Raw genomic sequence first — 19548 nt, 5'->3', positions numbered from 1 at the left:
AAGGGACAGATATTGGGAGAAGGAGGAAAGGAAAAAAGGCTGGGAATTATTACAAGTCACAACATGTCAGGGTGGATCAGGCCTCTGTGTTTCCACCATAAAATGATGTTTGATGTGTCTAATACACATAGCCTAGTGTCACGTGTGTAACGGACAATAACAGGTATATCTGCACATTTCTACATATAGAGAATATTCTAAATCTACTGTGTTTCCCCACCAGACGATTACTCTCCATACGCAAGAGTTACCTGAGGTGTCTCCTGGTGCTATTGTCCGTCCTATGTTTGGCAGAAGGTGTTCGATATTTGGTACAGATTGGGCATCAAACTCATCCACTGGAGTCTAAAATACAAACCACAGATCAAATATGCAGGAGAAAAATGGATGGACACTTAAGAGTATGTGCCCACTTGCATTTGTTCATTAGGTCTATTGCGTAGATGGGAGAAAAAAAAAATTCTGATCCAGTCTATATTGTATACGTGGCTGTCTGAAGGGAATCAGTTAAGGACATAGAAATTACATAAATGATACAGAATGAAAAATATCCAGAAAATAAGCACGTACTCTAAACCTACGAGACAGAAGACACTGCATACCATCATTACAGGGGTTCTCTCACCGCAGTCACAGTGAAACAAAAGAGGATTTAGAGCACTCACCTTTTCGGCTTTTTCATGTTCATCACTAAAGAACCAGTCAGACTAGAATAGAAAAAGAGAGCACATTAGCTGCAAATTGGAAACAAGATGAACATTACAATATATATTGTATAAATGCATGTGTGTATGTAATTATATATATATATATATAAATTCAAATTCAAATTCAAATATGCTTTATTGGCAGGACCAAAATGCAGTTAGTGTTGCCAAAGCAAGAGTAATACAGTAAGTAAGGTGGGAGGGGATCAGGGTTATGGGGAGTTGGGAGGCACAATTTACATATATATATACATATATATATACATACACATACATACATACATACATACATACATACACACACACACACACACACACACACACACACACACACACTTAGCCATATTATATATATATTATATATATATATGGCTAAGTTCACACTTCCGTTGTTTTGCATCAGTCACAATCCGTAGCCGTCAGTCGTTTTTTAACTGACCGCCGGGCGGGAGCAACGCAGCATGTAACGTTTTTTGAGCAGCGCGATCCGTAGGATTTCGCTGCGCATGCGCTCTCTGGCTCCCCGCCCCCGTAACCAGGATAAACATCGAGTAACCAAGCAATGCGCTTTGGTTAGTTATCCGATATTTACAGTGGTTCGGGTGCAGGGAGCCCGCGCTAAGCTGGTATCCAAGATAAATATCGGGTAACCAAGCAAAAAGTGCTTTGCTTTTAGTTACCCAATATTTACCCTGGATACAGTGTGCAAGCAGGCCGACACTTCACCACTCGGCTCCTCCCCCTCCCGCACTCCGCATGTGTACACACTCACACACATACACACACACACACTTGTCCCCAGCCCTGCAGTCCCCGCGGCACTGACGTCCTCAGCTCCACGGCCCCGCTTGGCTCCGCCCCCTCGCGCTCTGCCCCCTCCCGCACTCCGCATGTATACACGCATGTAGACACACACACACACACTCACTCACCTGTCCCCAGCCATGCAGACCGAGGCACTGACATCCTCAGCTCCGCCCCCCGAACTCCGCCCCCCGCACACAACGGAGTCCGACAAGGAAATTCTTTTTTGTCACCGTTGTCATCCGTTCTACAACGCATCAGTCACATGTGTCAAGCAACGCATGTGACTGATGCAAAACAACAGAAGTGTGAACTTAGCCTTAATAGTGTGTGTGTGTGTGTGTGTGTGTGTGTGTGTGTGTATATAATCACAAATTCTTTTTTATCATCTGCATTTATTTTGCTTGCAATGAGAAAACACAAAAAGAGAATTAAACAAAAATCAAATCATTGATCATTTCACACACCTCCAAAAATGGGCCAGACAAAAGTATTGGCACCCTTAGCCTAATACTTGGTTGCACAACCTTTAGCCAAAATAACTGCGAACAACCGCTTCCAGTAACCATCAATGAGTTTCTTACAATGCTTTGCTGGAATTTTAGACCATTCTTTTTTGGCAAACTGCTCCAGGTCCCTGAGATTTGAAGGGTGCCTTCTCCAAACTGCCATTTTGAGATCTCTCCACATGTGTTCTATGGGATTCAGGTCTGGACTCATTGCTGGCCACTTAAGTAGTCTCCAGTGCTTTCTATCAAACTATTGTCTAGTGCTTTTTGAAGTGTGTTTTGGGTCATTGTCCTGCTGGAAGACCCATGACTTCTGAGGAAGACCCAGCTTTCTCACACTGGGCCCTACATTATGCTGCAATATTTGTTGGTAGTCTTTAGACTTCATAATGCCATGCACACGGTCAAGCAGTCCAGTGCCAGAGGCAGCAAAGCAACCCCAAAACATCAGGGAACCTCCGCCATGTTTGACTGTAGGGACAGTGTTCTTTTCTTTGAATGCCTCTTTTTTTTTTCCCTGTAAACTCTATGTTGATGGCTTTTCCCAAAAAGCTCTACTTTTGTCTCATCTGACCAGAGAACATTCTTCCGAAACATTTTAGGCTTTCTCAGGTAAGTTTTGGCAAACTCCAGCCTGGCTTTTTTATGTCTCGGGGTAAGAAGTGGGGTCTTCCTGGGTATCCTACCATACAGATGCCGACGGATAGTATGGGTTGTATGGGTTGTACACTGTTGTACCCTCGGACTGCAGGGCAGCTTGAACTTGTTTTGATGTTAGTCGAGGTTCTTTATCCACCATCCGCACAATCTTGCGTTGAAATCTCTCGTCAATTTTTCTTTTCCTTTCACATCTCGGGAGGTTAGCCACAGTGCCATGGGCTTTAAACTTCTTGATGACACTGCGCACCGTAGACACAGGAACTTTCAGGTCTTTGGAGATGGACTTGTAGCCTTGAGATTGTTCATGCTTCCTCACAATTTGGATTCTCAAGTCCTCCGACAGTTCTTTGGTCTTCTTTCTTTTCTCCATGCTCAATGTGGTACACACAAGGACAGAGGTTGAGTCAGCTTTAATCCATGTCAACTGGCTGCAAGTGTGATTTAGTTATTGCCAACACCTGTTAGGTGCCACAGGTAAGTTACAGGTGCTGCTAATTAGAAAAATCATGTGATGCTTCTCTAATTTGTGTAACAGTGCCAATACTTTTGTCCACCCCGTTTTTTGTTGGTGTGGAATTATATCCAATTTGGCTTTATGACAAAAATTTTTATTTTTTTTCAATACCAAAGAATTTGTGATTGCAATCATTTTCAAGAATAAACGGAGTACTATCTATCTGACAGAATTGCAGGGGTGCCAATACTTTTGGCCAACACACACACACACGCACATATATAATTTTTATTACACATACATACATACATACATACATACATACATACATACATACATCTATATATCTCAAGTCTCCCACACGTCGGTGAGTTGGACCGACGATGTAATGTATATGGGGGCGCTGACTGACAGTCGACAACACATGCCCAATTTCAGACTGCTGATTGCATTGTTCTCCTAAAGATTACACAGGTATGCGAAATTTGGGTTTATAAAAATTGTTTCAAATCCAGTGACTGATTCTCATGTTTTCTTTTGCCCTGAATAAACAAAACACTTCCATTTATAACCATCACATATGGATTTTGCACAAAACGCGTGTGTAATTACATACAAACGAGATGAACATGAAAAATCTTTATTGTAGCCAAAAACGTGCACAATATTATATACATATATAAAATTATTGCACATTCATTCTGCAATTTTATTGCAAATTAATTCTTGCGCCTTTTCCTTTTCTCTTATAGGAGGTCGGCAGATCTTCTCTGTGAAGCATCCAGCAGTAGGCTCCCACCATGTTCATCTTCCATCCATCCTGTTATCGTCAATCCATGTCCTTAAATTTCCTGATTAAATATTTTCTCCTTGTGCTTTGCATACAGCACCAAAGTTTTCAGGAAAGTAGTCGAAATGGAAATGTAAAAAACGTCACTTCAAATTCATCAAACAACCCAAGGCATGTTCTTTGTTTTTACTACAAATTTGTTCACATCTTCTTTAGAAAGAATCCCAAGCCCTTTTCTCAACAGCTTTTCTTTTTGTTTTGAACATGTCACCCTTAAGTTTCCGAACATCCAGACCCACAAAAATGCTTTGCTTCAAACAGTTCCTGAAACTTGGAGCTCAGGTACTTAAAAGTCTTTCCTTCTTTCAGTAGAGCTTTCACACAGCTTCATCAGTCCAAGCTTAATGTGGAGTGGTGGCAGGAGAACTTTAGTGGGATCAACAAAACTTTCCACAACGATGTTCCTGAGTCCAGGTTGCAAATATGCTCTCTTTTGGCCAACTTTGTTTTGCTCCAGTGAGGACAACCTATCCCGCTTGTCCCAATGATACAAATAATCAGGGGTACTTGTGTATCCTGCTTGCTGCCCAAGGAGCAAAGAGAGAACTTTCAGATCACCACATATTGACCAACCTTGATCCTCGTAGTTACATTTCTTGACATTAATCTCTAAATTCTCATAGCTTTCCTTCAAATGGACAGAATCCCCTACAGGCATTGAATCCATACTTTCACATTATTTGAATGACTCGCATTGTACTCAGTGTTACATTTTTCCATCAGCCCAGGAACATCACTGCAACACACAAAGTATGGAAGGAATTCCTTTTGGAAATCTATAGCATTCTATTGTTTAGGAAGCCTATGGAGTCAGTGTTCTGAAAAACCTTTAAGTCATGGAATTTTTTCGATATTTTTTTTTTAATGAGTTCAGAGGTTGAAAAATGTTGTCTACTCACATGCTGGATAAGGGTTTCTACAATCTTATAGCGGTCCGGCATGTGTGTCACCATATCGGTCATGTTGTCCTCAGAGGTGCGAACAAGTGTAGGACCAAACACTAAGGCCAGATTTCTAGGCTCCATCTGCAGAGTGGAAAATAAGATTAAAGGCACATCAGTAAAAAGTGATTAACACTAGAACTACTGAGGTAGTCATTTTGACTACTTTGCACTATGTATTTCTATATAGGTGTCACGAGTTCAGTAGTTCTAGTGTTAAGTGGTTGGCAACTTCCATAACCAAATTTGCTAGATACCATAGTGAAACTGAAGCTGTATCCAACAGCTTGTAAATTGAACCATCAACTGATCCCTTAATAGAGGCATCTGGAAGAAGGTGCATACCCCCCACTTGTATTATATATCAGGTATATGAGATAGGCGTCACAAGAGCTTTGTAAAGGGGGAAAAGAGGGGCAATAGCTGTCGGCAGTACAACGGTTGAGCTGTAAGTCTTGACCGCCTTTACCCCAAATAAAGCAGGTTCTTAATCGCTTGCTCCTTCAGTCAATCACACGATATACAACCTATACAACCTGTTTTGACTGTAACATCAATGTGTTCATTATAGGTGCTCAGTTTATCGTTTTAGACCTTTTTTACACTGTGAGATACATAGAAAATTGACCAATACACATCTCGTCTTATCTATAATTTCATAAAGTTAAGCCACTCCATATCAGGCTTATAAAGGGGAATAAATAGGAGCATTAAAGCTATATGTAAAAAATATATCTTTATTATCAAAAGAAAATTAAAAAGTTACAAAAACAGTATACAAGCCAAGTAGAAAAGTGCTAGATGTCAAGCAGGATGAACACCCATACGCATATAAGGGACAATAAAGTGCTAATAGTCATGAAAAAAAACAGGAAGTCTGAATGGGCATAATAGCATATAAAAGGACCAAGAATAGGTTATATAGGTTATCCGCTGCAGCTATAATTGCGTAAAAAAAAATGTATTATTAAATAACCCACATAAAGCCAATGAGGCAGGGTTTTATTTTTATAATCCCCCTAGAATGTCCATATTGGTCTAGTGCTACAGCGGTAACAGAAGGGGTCACATAAAAATCAAAAAATGCCTAATAGCTTACCCATAGATCAAAGGTTTATGCTCTAGTCCCTCACAAACATATAAAAGGACCCTCCAACGTGCGTTTCGCGGAAATCGATGCCAGCTTCTTCAGTAAAGGTGGCTTCTTCCCTGAAGAAGCTGACATCTATTTCCACGAAACGCGCGTTGGAGGGTCCTTTTATATGCTTGTGAGGTACTAGAGCATTAACCTTTGATCTATGGGTAAGCTGTTGGGCATTTTTTGATTTTTATGTGACCCCGTCTGTTACCGCTGTAGCGCTAGACCAATATGGACATTATAGGAGGATTATAAAAATAAAGCTATGCCTTATTGCCTTTATGTGGGTTCTTTAATAATACATTTTTTTTTACCCTATTATAGCTGCAGCGGATAAACTATAGGGCTATACATGGTCCTTTATATGCTATTATGCCCATTCAGACTTCCTGTTTTTTTCATGACTATTAGCACTTTATTGTCAATTATATGCGTATGGGTGTTCATCCTGCTTGACATCTAGCACTTTTCTACTTGGCTTGTATACTTTTTTTTGTAACTTTTAAACTCTTTTGATAAATAAAGATATCTTTTTTACATATAGCCTTAATGCTCCTATTTATTCCCCTTTATAAGCTTTTTTACACTGTGCAAGTATCCTGATTATCATATAGCACATAAATCACCAACAGCCCCAGTGTTACACAAAGAAAAAACAGACAGAATCATCACCTTGTTTTTCTCGGAGTGATCAGCCACAGTCTTCAGGTGACGGACCAGGAAGCGCAGGGTCTCATAATAGTATGTGGGGAGTTCTTTAATCTGTCAAGAGGTCAAATTTCTCAATGTAAAATAAGAGTGAAATCAAAAGTAGCAGAGCCATCAACCATTCACAGGATTAGCTAGTATCATCAGCGGAAATTGTTACCAGTTTGCGAAGTGTTTTCATTCTCTCCTTCGAGTCCTCAAGACGATTTGCTTCAATAAATTCATTGTATTTGTCTTAAAAGAAAAGAACGGAAGACATAACCGTCATAACCATTGTTCATTCCCTGTATTTCATGAACCATAGAGGACACATTAAATTAAAAATTTCCAATCACACAGATTTCTAGAATTTCATGCTTGATGTTCACATATTATATTTGAGGATACTGGTGGTCTACAACTAATGGGTTATCATAAAAATGTAAAAAAGAGAATTTTGTTACTTACCGTAAATTCTTTTTCTTATAGTTCCGACATGGGAGACCCAGACCATGGGTGTATAGCTTCTGCCTCCGGAGGACACACAAAGTACTACACTAAAAAGTGTAGCTCCTCCCTCCGAGCATATACACCCCCTGGTAGCCAGTCCTAGCCAGTTTAGTGCAAAAGCTGAAGGAGGACATCCACCCACAAGTAGAGACAGAGCAAAACCCGGAACAACCGGAACCTCTGTCTACAACAACAGCCGGTGATAACACACGGAACAAGAAACCTGCCAACAGGCAACAGGGAGGGTGCTGGGTCTCCCATGTCGGAACTATAAGAAAAGAAGGGAATTTTGTTTACTTACCGTAAATTCCATTTCTTCTAGCTCCAATTGGGAGACCCAGACAATTGGGTGTATAGCTACTGCCTCCGGAGGCCGCACAAAGTACTACACTTAAAAGTGTAAGGCCCCTCCCCTTCTGGCTATACACCCCCCCGTGGGAGCACGGGTCCTTCAGTTTTAGTGCAAAAGCAAGAAGGAGGAAAGCCAATAACTGTTTCAAAAACAAATTCAATCCGATAAACAATATCGGAGAACGTAAGTTATTAACATGAACAACATGTGCACCCGAAAAACAAATACCCTCAGAAAAACAGGGCGGGTGCTGGGTCTCCCAATTGGAGCTAGAAGAAAAGGAATTTACGGTAAGTAAACAAAATTCCCTTCTTTTTCGCTCCTAATTGGGAGACCCAGACAATTGGGACGTCCAAAAGCAGTCCCTGGGTGGGTAAAATAATACCTCGCGATCGGGCTGTCAGGCAGCCCTTTCTTACAGGTGGGCCACCGCCGCCTGCAGGACTTGCCTACCTAGGCTGGCATCCGCCGAAGCGTAGGTATGCACCTTATAATGCTTGGTGAAAGTGTGCAGACTCGACCAGGTAGCCGCCTGGCACACCTGCTGAGCCGTAGCCTGATGCCGTAATGCCCAGGACGCCCCCACGGCTCTGGTAGAATGGGCCTTCAGTCCAGAAGGAGTCGGAAGCCCAGCAGAACGGTAGGCGTGAAGAATTGGTTCCTTGATCCACCGCGCAAGGGTGGATTTGGAAGCTTGCGACCCTTTATGCTGACCAGCGACCAGGATAAAGAGTGCATCCGAACGGCGCAGAGACGCCGTGCGGGAAATGTAGATCCTGAGTGCTCTCACCAGGTCCAACAGATGTAAACCCTTTTCAAAATGGTGAACTGGATGCGGACACAAAGATGGTAAAGTGATATCCTGATTGAGATGAAAGGAAGATACCACCTTGGGAAGAAACTCTGGAATTGGACGCAGTACTACCTTGTCTTGGTGAAACACCAGGAAGGGAGATTTGCAAGATAACGCCGCCAGCTCTGACACTCTCCGAAGAGACGTGACCGCCACCAGAAAAGCCACTTTCTGTGAAAGCCGAGAAAAGGAAATCTCCTTCATAGGCTCGAAAGGTGGCTTCTGGAGAGCAATCAGAACCTTGTTCAGATCCCAGGGTTCCAATGGCCGCCTGTAAGGGGGAATGATATGACAAACCCCTTGCAGGAACGTGCGTACCTTAGGAAGTCGCGCCAGGCGCTTCTGAAAGAATACGGATAGCGCAGAGACTTGTCCTTTAAGGGAGCTAAGCGACAAACCTTTTTCCAACCCAGACTGCAGGAAGGAAAGAAAAATAGGTAATGCAAATGGCCAGGGAGAAACTCCCTGAGCAGAGCACCAAGATAAGATTATCTTCCACGTTCTGTGGTAGATCTTGGCGGAGGATGGTTTCCTAGCCTGTCTCATGGTGGCAACAACATCATGAGATAAACCTGAGGTCCCTAGGATCCAGGACTCAATGGCCACACAGTCAGGTTCAGGGCCGCAGAATTCAGATGGAAAAACGGCCCTTGAGACAGCAAGTCTGGACGGCCTGGTAGCGCCCACGGTTGTCCTACCGTGAGATGCCACAGATCCGGGTACCACGACCTCCTTGGCCAGTCTGGAGCGACGAGAATGGCGCAACGGCAGTCGGACCTGATTTTGCGGAGCACTCTGGGCAACAATGCCAGAGGTGGGAACACATAAGGTAGTCGGAACTGCGACCAATCCTGAACTAAGGCGTCTGCCGCCCGAGCTCGGTGATCGTGAGACCGTGCCATGAAAACCGGGACCTTGTTGTTGTGCCGTGACGCCATCAGGTCGACGTCCGGCATCCCCCAGCGGCGACAGATCTCCTGAAACACGTCCGGGTGAAGGGACCATTCCCCTGCGTCCATGCCCTGGCGACTGAGAAAATCTGCTTCCCAATTTTCCACGCCTGGGATGTGAACTGCGGATATGGTGGATGCTGTGTTTTCCACCCACGTCAGAATCCGCCGGACTTCTTGAAAGGCTTGTCGACTGCGTGTTCCCCCTTGGTGGTTGATGTACGCCACCGCTGTGGCATTGTCCGACTGAATCCGGATCTGCTTGCCCTCCAGCCACTGTTGGAAGGCTCGCAGAGTAAGATAGACTGCTCTGATTTCCAGAACATTGATCTGAAGGGTGGACTCTCTCTGAGTCCACGTACCCTGAGCCCTGTGGTGAAGAAACACTGCTCCCCACCCTGATAGGCTCGCATCTGTCGTGACCACCGCCCAGGATGGGGGTAGGAACGACTTTCCTTTTGACAATGAGGTGGGAAGAAGCCACCAACGGAGAGAGTCCTTGGTTGCCTGAGAGAGGTAGACATCCCTGTCGAGGGACGTCGACTTCCCGTCCCATTGGCGGAGAATGTCCCATTGTAGAGGGCGCAGATCAAACTGCGCGAAAGGGACTGCTTCCATTGCTGCCACCATCTTCCCTAGGAAATGCATGAGGCGCCTCAAGGAGTGGGACTGGTTCTGCAGGAGAGATTGCACCCCTGTCTGCAGAGAGCACTGCTTGTCCAGTGGAAGCTTCACTATCGCTCAGAGAGTATGAAACTCCATGCCAAGATATGTTAGTGATTGGGTCGGGGTTAGATTTGACTTTGAAAAGTTGATAATCCACCCGAAACTCTGGAGAGTCTTCAGTGCCACGTTCAGGCTGTGTTGGCATGCCTCTTGAGAGGGTGCCTTTATAAGTAGATCGTCCAAATACGGGATCACGGAGTGACCCTGCGAGTGCAGGACAGCTACTACTGCTGCCATGACCTTGGTGAAGACCCGAGGGGCTGTTGCCAGCCCGAAAGGTAACGCTACGAACTGCAGGTGTTCGCTTTCTATAACGAAGCGTAGAAAACGCTGATGCTCTGGCGCAATCGGCACGTGAAGATAAGCATCCTTGATGTCTATTGATGCTAAGAAATCTCCTTGAGACATTGAGGCTATGACGGAGCGGAGAGATTCCATCCGGAACCTCCTGGTTTTTACATGTTTGTTGAGCAACTTTAGATCCAGGACGGGCCGAAAGGACCCGTCCTTCTTTGGCACCACAAACAGATTGGAGTAAAAACCGTGACCTTGTTCCTGAAGAGGAACGGAAGTCACCACTCCTTCCGCCTTTAGAGCGGTCACCGCCTGCAGCAGAGCATCGGCTCGGTCGGGCGGTGGGGAAGTTCTGAAGAAACGAGTTGGAGGACGAGAGACGAATTCTATCCTGTACCCGTGAGACAGAATGTCCCTCACCCAACGGTCTTTGACCTGTGACAGCCAAATGCCGCCAAAGCGGGAGAGCCTGCCACCGACCGAGGATGCGGAGAGAGGAGGCTGAAAGTCATGAGGAAGCAGTCTTGGTAACGGTTCTTCCTGCTGTCTTTTTTGGGCGTGACTGCGTCCGCCAAGAATCTGAGCCTCTCTGATCCTTTTGAGTCATCTTGGACGAGGAGAATTGGGACCTGCCTGAGCCTCGAAAGGACCGAAAACCAGACTGACCCCTCCTTTGTTGGGGCTTGTTTTGTCTGTGTTGAGGTAAGGATGAGTCCTTACCCTTGGAGTGTTTAATGATTTCATCCAAACGCTCCCCAAACAATCGGTCACGAGAAAAGGGCAAACTGGTTAAGCACTTCTTGGAAGCAGAATCTGCTTTCCATTCTCTCAACCACAGGGCTCTGCGCAAAACCACGGAGTTGGCTGACGCCACCGCCGTACGGCTCGTAGAGTCCAGGACAGCATTAATCGCGTAAGACGCGAATGCAGACATTTGAGAGGTCAATGGTGCCACCTGCGGGGCAGATGTACGTGTGACCGGGGGCATGGTTGGATACCCCAGGCCTTCCCTCCTCGGCGTTACTGCAGGACAGTGCGAGCGACCAGGTCCTTCTCCTTCTGACCAGTTAACAAATTTCCTCAAATAGGGTGATATGCGTACTGCTGGAAGGTGTGTGCATGTATATGTGTGTGCATGTATATGTGTGTGCATGTATATATGTGTGCGTGCGTGCGTGCGTGCGTGTATGTATATGTGTATATATATATAATGTCATAATGATGCTGGGTAAGCTATACTATGGAGAATATATTGGGAAATAATATGCACTTTGAGACCCATATTGAAATGAGACGTGGACTGCGGGTGCATTGTTTATTATGTTATTTGTGTGGTTTTTCTTATTGACTAAAGGTTTTTTCCCTTTCTGTGATATTTCTATGGAGGGAATTATTTTATGTGTTGTATAATTTTGATGTTAAATAAAAATGAACCTGATTTAAAAAAAAAGATGTACGTGTGACCGAGTCGACCTGTATAAGCCCAGCTGAAATAGCTTGGAGTGCCCATACGGCTGCGAAAGCTGGCGCCAACGACGCTCCAATAGCTTCATAGATGGATTTCAGCCAGAGCTCCATCTGCCTGTCAGTGGCATCTTTAAGTGCCGCTCCATCTTCTACTGCAACTAAGGATCTAGCTGCAAGCCTGGAGATTGGAGGGTCCACCTTGGGACACTGGGTCCAACCCTTGACCACGTCAGGGGGAAAAGGATAGCGTGTATCTTTAAGCCGTTTAGAAAACCGCTTCTCAGGATAAGCGTGGTGTTTCTGGATTGCATCTCTAAAGTCAGCGTGGTCCAGAAAAGTGCTTAATTTACGCTTGGGATATCTGAAATGGAATTTCTCCTGCTGTGAAGCTGCCTCCTCCTGAGTAGGAGCTGGCGGAGAAATATCTAACATCCTATTGATGGACGCTATAAGATCATTCACTATGGCGTCACCATCCGGTGTATCCAGATTGAGGGCGGACCCAGGATCAGAATCTTGATCAGTTACATCCGCCTCATCACCCATAGATCCGTCCCGCTGGGACCCTGACCAGTGAGACGAAGTTGAGGGCCCCTCATAACGAGCCCGCTTAGGTTGTCTGGGACTGTCGTCCGAGTCAGAATCGTCACCCTGGGGTGCATGTGACACCCCCGGAGCTTGGAAGTGTTCCAGCTGAGGGGGACCAGGGAGCAATGATGCCACAGTGTCCATGGTCTGAGTTACTGGTCTAGACTGCAATGTTTCAAGAATCCTTGACATGGTCATAGACAATCTGTCAGCAAAAGCTGCAAACTCCGTTCCTGTCACCTGGACAGCATTCACAGGTGGTACACCCTGGGTCACGTCCAGCAGAGGCCCCGGCTGTGCAAGTTGCACAGGGGCCGAGCACTGCACACAATGGGGTTCAGTGGAACCTGCCGGTAGAGCAGCCCCACATGCGGTACAGTCAGCATATAATGTCTGTGCCTTGGCACCCTTGCGTTTTGCGGACGACATGCTGTTGCCTCCTTGTAATCTAGGAGGGTATATAGCCGAGAATCACCAGCGACCGTACAGTACAAAGTATTTGCAACACAAAATACTCAGTATACAAACGGCACAAGTGGGGGTGAGCCCTTGAGGGCTGCTTACCGCCCGCTGAACAGCGGGTATGAGGCCGTAGAATCCCGTGTCTGGGTCTCCCCGTCTCCCCTCTGCAGCTCAGCGTGCAGGCAGGAATGGCTGCCGGCGTTCTGTGAAGAGGGGCGGACCGTGGGCGTGCCACAAACAAAGAGCGGGAAACTGCGTCCTACTGTGCCTGGTGTGAGGGCTGGAGTATGTAAAAACGACTCCAGCCCTCAGCGCTGATGCTCTGTACAGCGTCCCGCCCTCCTCCTGACTGGCAGGTGCGGAGGCGGGAACGAACGAACTAGGCCGCAAAAGCCGGGGACTGTAGTAATAAGCGCGGCCGTGATATATGCACGGCCAGCGCGGAAGTCCCCGGCGCACCACAAGTCCCAGCTGCGTCGCAGTCCCAGCGGCCGGCGCGACCGTTCTCCCTGAGTCTACCCACTCAGCTAAGCTGAAGTGAGGAAATGGCACAAGCGCAGCAGCGCTGTTGTCCCCGGCGCACTAACACACCCAGCAATGCTGCGGTGTGCGCGCGTATGCACGGGGACACAGAGTACCTTGACGGAGCAGGGCCATGTCCCTGACGATACTCAGCTCCATATCCAGCGGCTTCTCCAGGGGCTGCGGATGGAGCACGGTCTCTGTGCCTGGAGACCGGTAAAATCCCACTTCGCCCAGAGCCCTAATGGGGATGGGGAAGGAATCAGCATGTGGGCTCCAGCCTCCGTACCCGCAATGGGTACCTCAACCTTAACAAGCACCACCGACAAAAAGTGGGGTGAGAAGGGAGCATGCTGGGGACCCTTGTATGGGTCCTCTTTTCTTCCACTTGACATAGTCAGCAGCTGCTGCTGACTAAACAGTGGAGCTATGCGTGCGTGTCTGACCTCCTTCGCACAAAGCAAAAAACTGAAGGACCCGTGCTCCCACGGGGGGGTGTATAGCCAGAAGGGGAGGGGCCTTACACTTTTAAGTGTAGTACTTTGTGCGGCCTCCGGAGGCAGTAGCTATACACCCAATTGTCTGGGTCTCCCAATTAGGAGCGAAGAAGAAAAGAATTTACGGTAAGTAACAAAATTCTCTTTTTCTTCATCGGTCCTTATGGGAGACCCAGACCATGGGACGTTCTAAAGCAGTCCATGGGTGGGAATAAACAGAAAAACTGAGAAGTAGGCGAAACCTAACTCCACAAATGGGCGACAGCCGCCTGAAGGATGCGTCTGCCCAAGCTCGCATCTGCCGAAGCAAGAGCATGCACTTGGTAGTGCTTCGAAAAGGTATGCAGACTAGTCCAAGTGGCAGTCTGGCAGACCTGCTGAGCCGTAGCCTGGGCCTGAAAGCCTAAGAGGCACCGACAGCTCTGGTCAAGTGTGCCTTGGTCCCCGGCGGGAGAGGCACTTGAGTACACTGGTAGGTATCGGAAATGGCCGACCTAAACCAACGAGCCAGGGTCGGCTTAAATCCCGAAAGGCCCTTACGCTGACCAGCGGTCAGCACAAAAGAGAGGTGCACCGCCGAAGAACAGCGGTGCGAGACACATAGATCCGGAGCGCCCGCACCAGATCCAGAGTATGCAACGCCCTTTCAAAGCGATGAACAGGAGCCGGACAAAAGGAAGGCAGGGAAAATGCCCCGGTTAAGGTGGAAACAGCAACCACCTTAGGGAGAAAGTCCGGAGTCGGACGGAGAACCACCTTGTCTTGATGAAGGGAGGACTCCGAAGAGAGTGCAGCCAAAACAGAGACTCTCTTGAGGGAAGTTATGGCCACTAGAAAGACCACTTTCTGTGAAAGACTAAACAAAGAAACCTCCCTAAGAGGCTCAAAGGGGGGTTTCCGGAGGCCGTGAGGACCGAATTAAGGTCCCAGGGCTCCAAGGGCCGCCGGTAAGGCGGAATGATGTGAGATGCGCCCTGCATGAAGGAGCGCACCTGGGCCAGCCGGGCGATACGCCGCTGGCACAACACTGACAGAGCCGAGACCTGTCCCTTAAGGGAATTGAGGGATAGTCCTAGCTGCAGACCGGACTGTAGAAGGGACAGGAGGGTCGGCAAGGCCAAAAGGCCAAAGGATACTTCCGAGCTCGAGTCATAGTGGAGATGACTTCAGGAGGGATACCAGAAGTCGTCAAGATCCATGACTCAAACGCCACGCCGTCAATCTGAGAGCCGCAGGTTCTGGCGGAAGGACGGACCTCGTGAGAGAAGGTCTGGACAGTCCGGGAGATGCTATGGCACCTCTACGGACAGACGGAGCAGGTCAGGGTACCAAGCTTGCCTGGGTCAGTCTGGAGTAATGAGAATGACCCGACGACCCTCCTCTCTGATCTTGCGCAGGACTCTGGGCAAGAACTAGAGGGTGAAACACGTAAGACAGACGAAGCTGGGACCAAACTTGAACCAGTGCGTCTGCCGCAAAAACCTGAGGATCGTGGAGCCACGGTTTGACGGCTGAGACAATCTGCCTCCCAGTTTTCCACGTCTGGGATGTGGGCTGCGGATATGGTGGACTAGGAGTCCTCCGTCCACTGAAGAATGCGATGAACCTCCAACATTGCCAGGCGGCTGAGTGTCCCGCCCTGGAGGTTGATGTAGGCAAACGCTGTAGCGTTGTCTGACTGGACTCGAATGTGCCTGGCCGCCAACAGATGGTGAAAGGCTTAGAGAGCTAGAAACACAGCTCTGATTTCCAGCACATTGATCCAGAGGGCTGATTCGGACAGAGTCCAAGTGCCCTGCTCTCCATGGTGGAGATATACTGCTCCCCAGCCGGATAGACTAGCATCTTGGTGAGGATCACCCGGGACGGAGCCAGGAAGGAGCGTCCCTGAGACAGAGGGGACGAAGCCACCACTGAAACGAGCCCCTGGTCTGTGGCGAAGCCACCGCCCCGTGGAAGGAGGAAGTCCGCTTGTTCCAACAGCGGAAAATATCCAGCCGCAGAGGACGCAGATGGAACTGGGCAAGGGAATCGCTTCCATTGACACCACCATCTGATCCAGCACCTGTATTAGGTGCCTGATGGAACGACGTCGACCGCCAGCGGAGGGACTGCTGTTTGACTAAGGGCAGCTTCACAAGTGCCGACAGAGTCTCGAATTGCGTCCCTGGGTATGTGAACTTCTGGGTCGAAGTCAGAGTGGACTTGGACAGAATGACAAACCACCCGAATTGGTTAGAGTGGCGAGAGTGAGCGAGGCACTCCGCTAACAGTCTGCACTGGATGAAGCCCAGACTAGAAGGCTGTCCAGGACAAAAGGATCACTGCCAACCCCTAGAGGTGCAGGACCGCAATCACAGCTGCCCCGACCTTGAGAATACTCGAGGGGCCGTGGCTAACCCCAAGGGAAGAGCCACGAATTGGACCACTCTGATTGCAAAACGTAGCCAACGCTGGTGTGAAACTGCGATTGGCACATGCAGATAGGCATCTCTGATGTCGATGGATGCTAGGGAATCTCCTTGGGTCATTGATTGATCGCAGAGACTCTATGCGAAACTGCCGCACCTGAACATGCTTGAGAAGCTTGAGATCCAGGTCGGAAGGCACCGCCCTCCTCGGGTACTAGGAATAGATTTAAGCAGAAATCTCAGAACCGTTCCCAGTCGGGAACCGGTACAATTACTCCAGTGGCCTGCAAGAATGCTACAGCCTGTGAGAAGGCGGCGGCCTTGGAGCAGGGGGGAGTTGACAGAAAAAATCTGTTTGGCGGGCTGGATAGAATTCTATCCTGTAGCCGTGGGAGATGGTATCTCGCACCCACTGATCGGAGACGTGTTAAAACCATACGTCGCCAAAGTGGGAGAGCCTGCCACCGACCAAGGACGTTGCTGGCGTGGCCAGATAGCCAGGAGGAGGCTGACTTAGTGGCAGCATCTCCTGCGGTCATCTCGTGTGCCATTAGGGTTTACGATCCTTGGCTGAGCCAGTGGACGAGGCCGAGGGCTTAGAGAACGATCAGATGGAGGAACAAAAAGAACGAAACCTCGACTGATTCCTGCCCTGGACAGGTTTCCTGGTTTAGGTTTGTGGCATGGAAGAAACTCTTCCCGCCAAGAGCTTCCTTAATAATTTCATCCAGTTGTTCCCGAATAGTCTGGTCCCAGCAAAAGGGAGCCCAGCAAGGAACTTCTTTAGAAGCATCCGCCTTCCACTTCCGAAGCCACAGGAGCCTGCGGATAGCGAGGAAATCAGCCGAGGCCACCGCAGTGCGGTGAGAGTCTCCAGCATGGCAGACATGGCATAGGATGAAAAGACTGAAGTCTGGAAGTTAAGGCAACCATTTCGGGCAAAGAGTCCCTGTGAGGGAATGCATCTCCTCTAGAGAAGCAGAGATGGCTTTGAAAGCCGCACTGCTGCAAAAGCTGGGGAGAACGAGGCCCCTGCCGCCTCCATACAGATTTGGCCAGAAGGACAACCTGGCGGACAGCAAAGCCGTAAGTGAGGAGCCATCAGCCACTGATACAATGTCCGGGCTGAGAGTCTAAACACCGGAGGGACCACCTTTGGTGAATGAGCCCACTCCTTGACCACCTCTGGTGGAAGGGGAAAACGGTCATCAGAACCACGCTTTGGGAAGCGTTTGCCAGAGCAGACCCTGGGCTTGGTCACAGTGGCCTGAAAACTGGAGTGGTTAAGGAACACACTCCTTGTTCTCTTAGGCAAGGTAAACTGGTGCCTTTTTGCCAGAGAGGGTTGCTCCTCTGATACTGGCGGATTGAGGTCCAGTACAGAATTAATGTACAGTGGGATCCTTAGAGAGGTGCCGTCAGCCACTGATACAACTATCCGGGCTGAAATACTAGACACCGGAGGGACCACCCTTGGTGAATGAGCCCACTCCTTGACCACCTCTGGTGGAAGGGGGAAACAGTCATCAGAACCACGCTTTGGGAGCGTCTGTCAGGACAGGCTCTGGGCTTGGTCACAGTGGGCTGAAAACTGGAGTGGTTAAGGAACACACTCCTTGTTCTCTTTAAGGTATACTGATGCCTTTCTGCCAGAGGGGGTACTCCCCTGATACAGGCGGATTGAGGTCCAGTACAAATATAATGGACGCAATCAAATCATTAGCATCTGCATCACCTTCGGACAGATCAATGGTACATGAAGTAGTGTCCGAGCCCCTAGTAAAGACATCCTCCTCGTCCAGTGAGTCAGCTCGTGAATCAGAGCTGCGGGACGGGGAAGGACAGGGGACCCTGCGTCTCCATTTTAGGAGGACGGTGCCTGAGACCAGATAAAGAGTCCTCTGAGAGCTGTGCTGAGCGAGCCGTAGCAGCAGAGGCGCCCTGAGAAGGGGGCTAATGCATGCTCAGCACCACCGGCGGAGCAGCTGGAGGGACCACTGATGAGCCTCCAGGCTGAGAGACCACTGTGTTTATGTGCTCGGTACAGGCAGTACGAGTCTACATGCAGTGCATATTAAGAACAGCCTTGCAGCCTTGCTCTGATGTGAGACATGCTGCAGAAGTGGGGGCTCTGTGAGGGAATGCATCTCCAGAATGACCCCCAGCAGAGTATATAAACAGAGAATATAAGCAGCTGCACAACTGGAGGTTGTGGCTTGCCAGACCGTTTAACATACATTTCTGTGCCCTCCAGTCCCCCAGCCCAGGCCCCCATTTGTCACAATGTGGTATCTCTGTGCCTATGCAGACATTGAGAACGCTGAGAAAATGGCGACCGGAGCGAGGAGAGGGGGCGGGGCCTACTCTGAGAGCGAGCAAATGAGGTATACAGGGGAGGGAATCTTTCCTCAGTGAGGCGTGTCCGTTCCCTGTGCTGAACAGCCGCTGGGCGGAGCCACACTGTCCCTCTGCACTGACTAACATGCAGGGGCAGTGAAACCGAAACTAGGCCTCAGGCGAAGCCGGGGCCTAGATTTAAACATGCGGCCAGCGTGCAGGCACCATCGGCGCGGTTCTCCAGTGAAAACTGGAGAACCGGCCGGAAATGTTACCACAGTCATATAACACACTCCCCCCAATAAATAAAGTACAAGGGACCCCTGGAAAGACCACTTTCTGTGGTAAAAACGTCTCAATACTTAGCTTTTGAGACGCAGGGCCCAGGTCCCTGGGGGGGGTTAAACGCTCCGTCCGGCAGGATCCTGAAAAAGGGCTGCGGATGGAGACCGGTCTCCTGCAAAGCAGTGAGAACCGTTATGGCTCCCACTTCAAGCCAGAGCCCCAGGGGATGGTGAAGGAGCGCGGCATGTGAAGGCTCCAGCCTTGTAAAATCAACCTTAACAGCACCGCCGACACAGTGGGGTGAGAAGGGACATGCCGGGAGTCCAGATTGGACCCGCTTTTCTTCCAAATCTTTGAAATCCAAAAAATCAAAAATCAGAGAATGCATGTGTGTGTGTGTGACCTCCTGAACACAAAGCATTGAAACTGGCTAGGACTGGCTACCAGGGGGTGTATATGCTAGGAGGGAGGAGCTACACGTTTGAGTGTAGTACTTTGTGTGTCCTCCGGAGGCAGAAGCTATACACCCATGGTCTGGGTCTCC

At 48.5% G+C, this 19548-nt stretch overlaps 1 protein-coding gene across 3 annotated transcripts in view; it reads right to left on the bottom strand.

The window, feature by feature from the left end:
• The window catches only part of ARHGAP23 (Rho GTPase activating protein 23), a 139974-nt gene that overhangs the window by 17504 nt on the left and 102922 nt on the right, over nucleotides 1–19548 (bottom strand). For all 3 annotated transcript variants that reach the window (XM_075350083.1, XM_075350084.1, XM_075350082.1), the window contains exons 18-22: nucleotides 6932–7005; nucleotides 6736–6825; nucleotides 4884–5009; nucleotides 666–707; nucleotides 252–345 (exon numbers count right to left, since the gene is read on the bottom strand). In XM_075350083.1, coding sequence (XP_075206198.1) covers nucleotides 252–345; nucleotides 666–707; nucleotides 4884–5009; nucleotides 6736–6825; nucleotides 6932–7005 — 426 coding nt within the window. The remainder of the gene's footprint in view (nucleotides 1–251; nucleotides 346–665; nucleotides 708–4883; nucleotides 5010–6735; nucleotides 6826–6931; nucleotides 7006–19548) is intronic.

The sequence above is a fragment of the Anomaloglossus baeobatrachus genome, chromosome 5 (genome assembly GCF_048569485.1).
Source record: "Anomaloglossus baeobatrachus isolate aAnoBae1 chromosome 5, aAnoBae1.hap1, whole genome shotgun sequence".
Classification (NCBI taxonomy): Eukaryota; Metazoa; Chordata; class Amphibia; order Anura; family Aromobatidae; genus Anomaloglossus; species Anomaloglossus baeobatrachus.
This window is presented reverse-complemented; position numbering and strand designations above follow the sequence as displayed.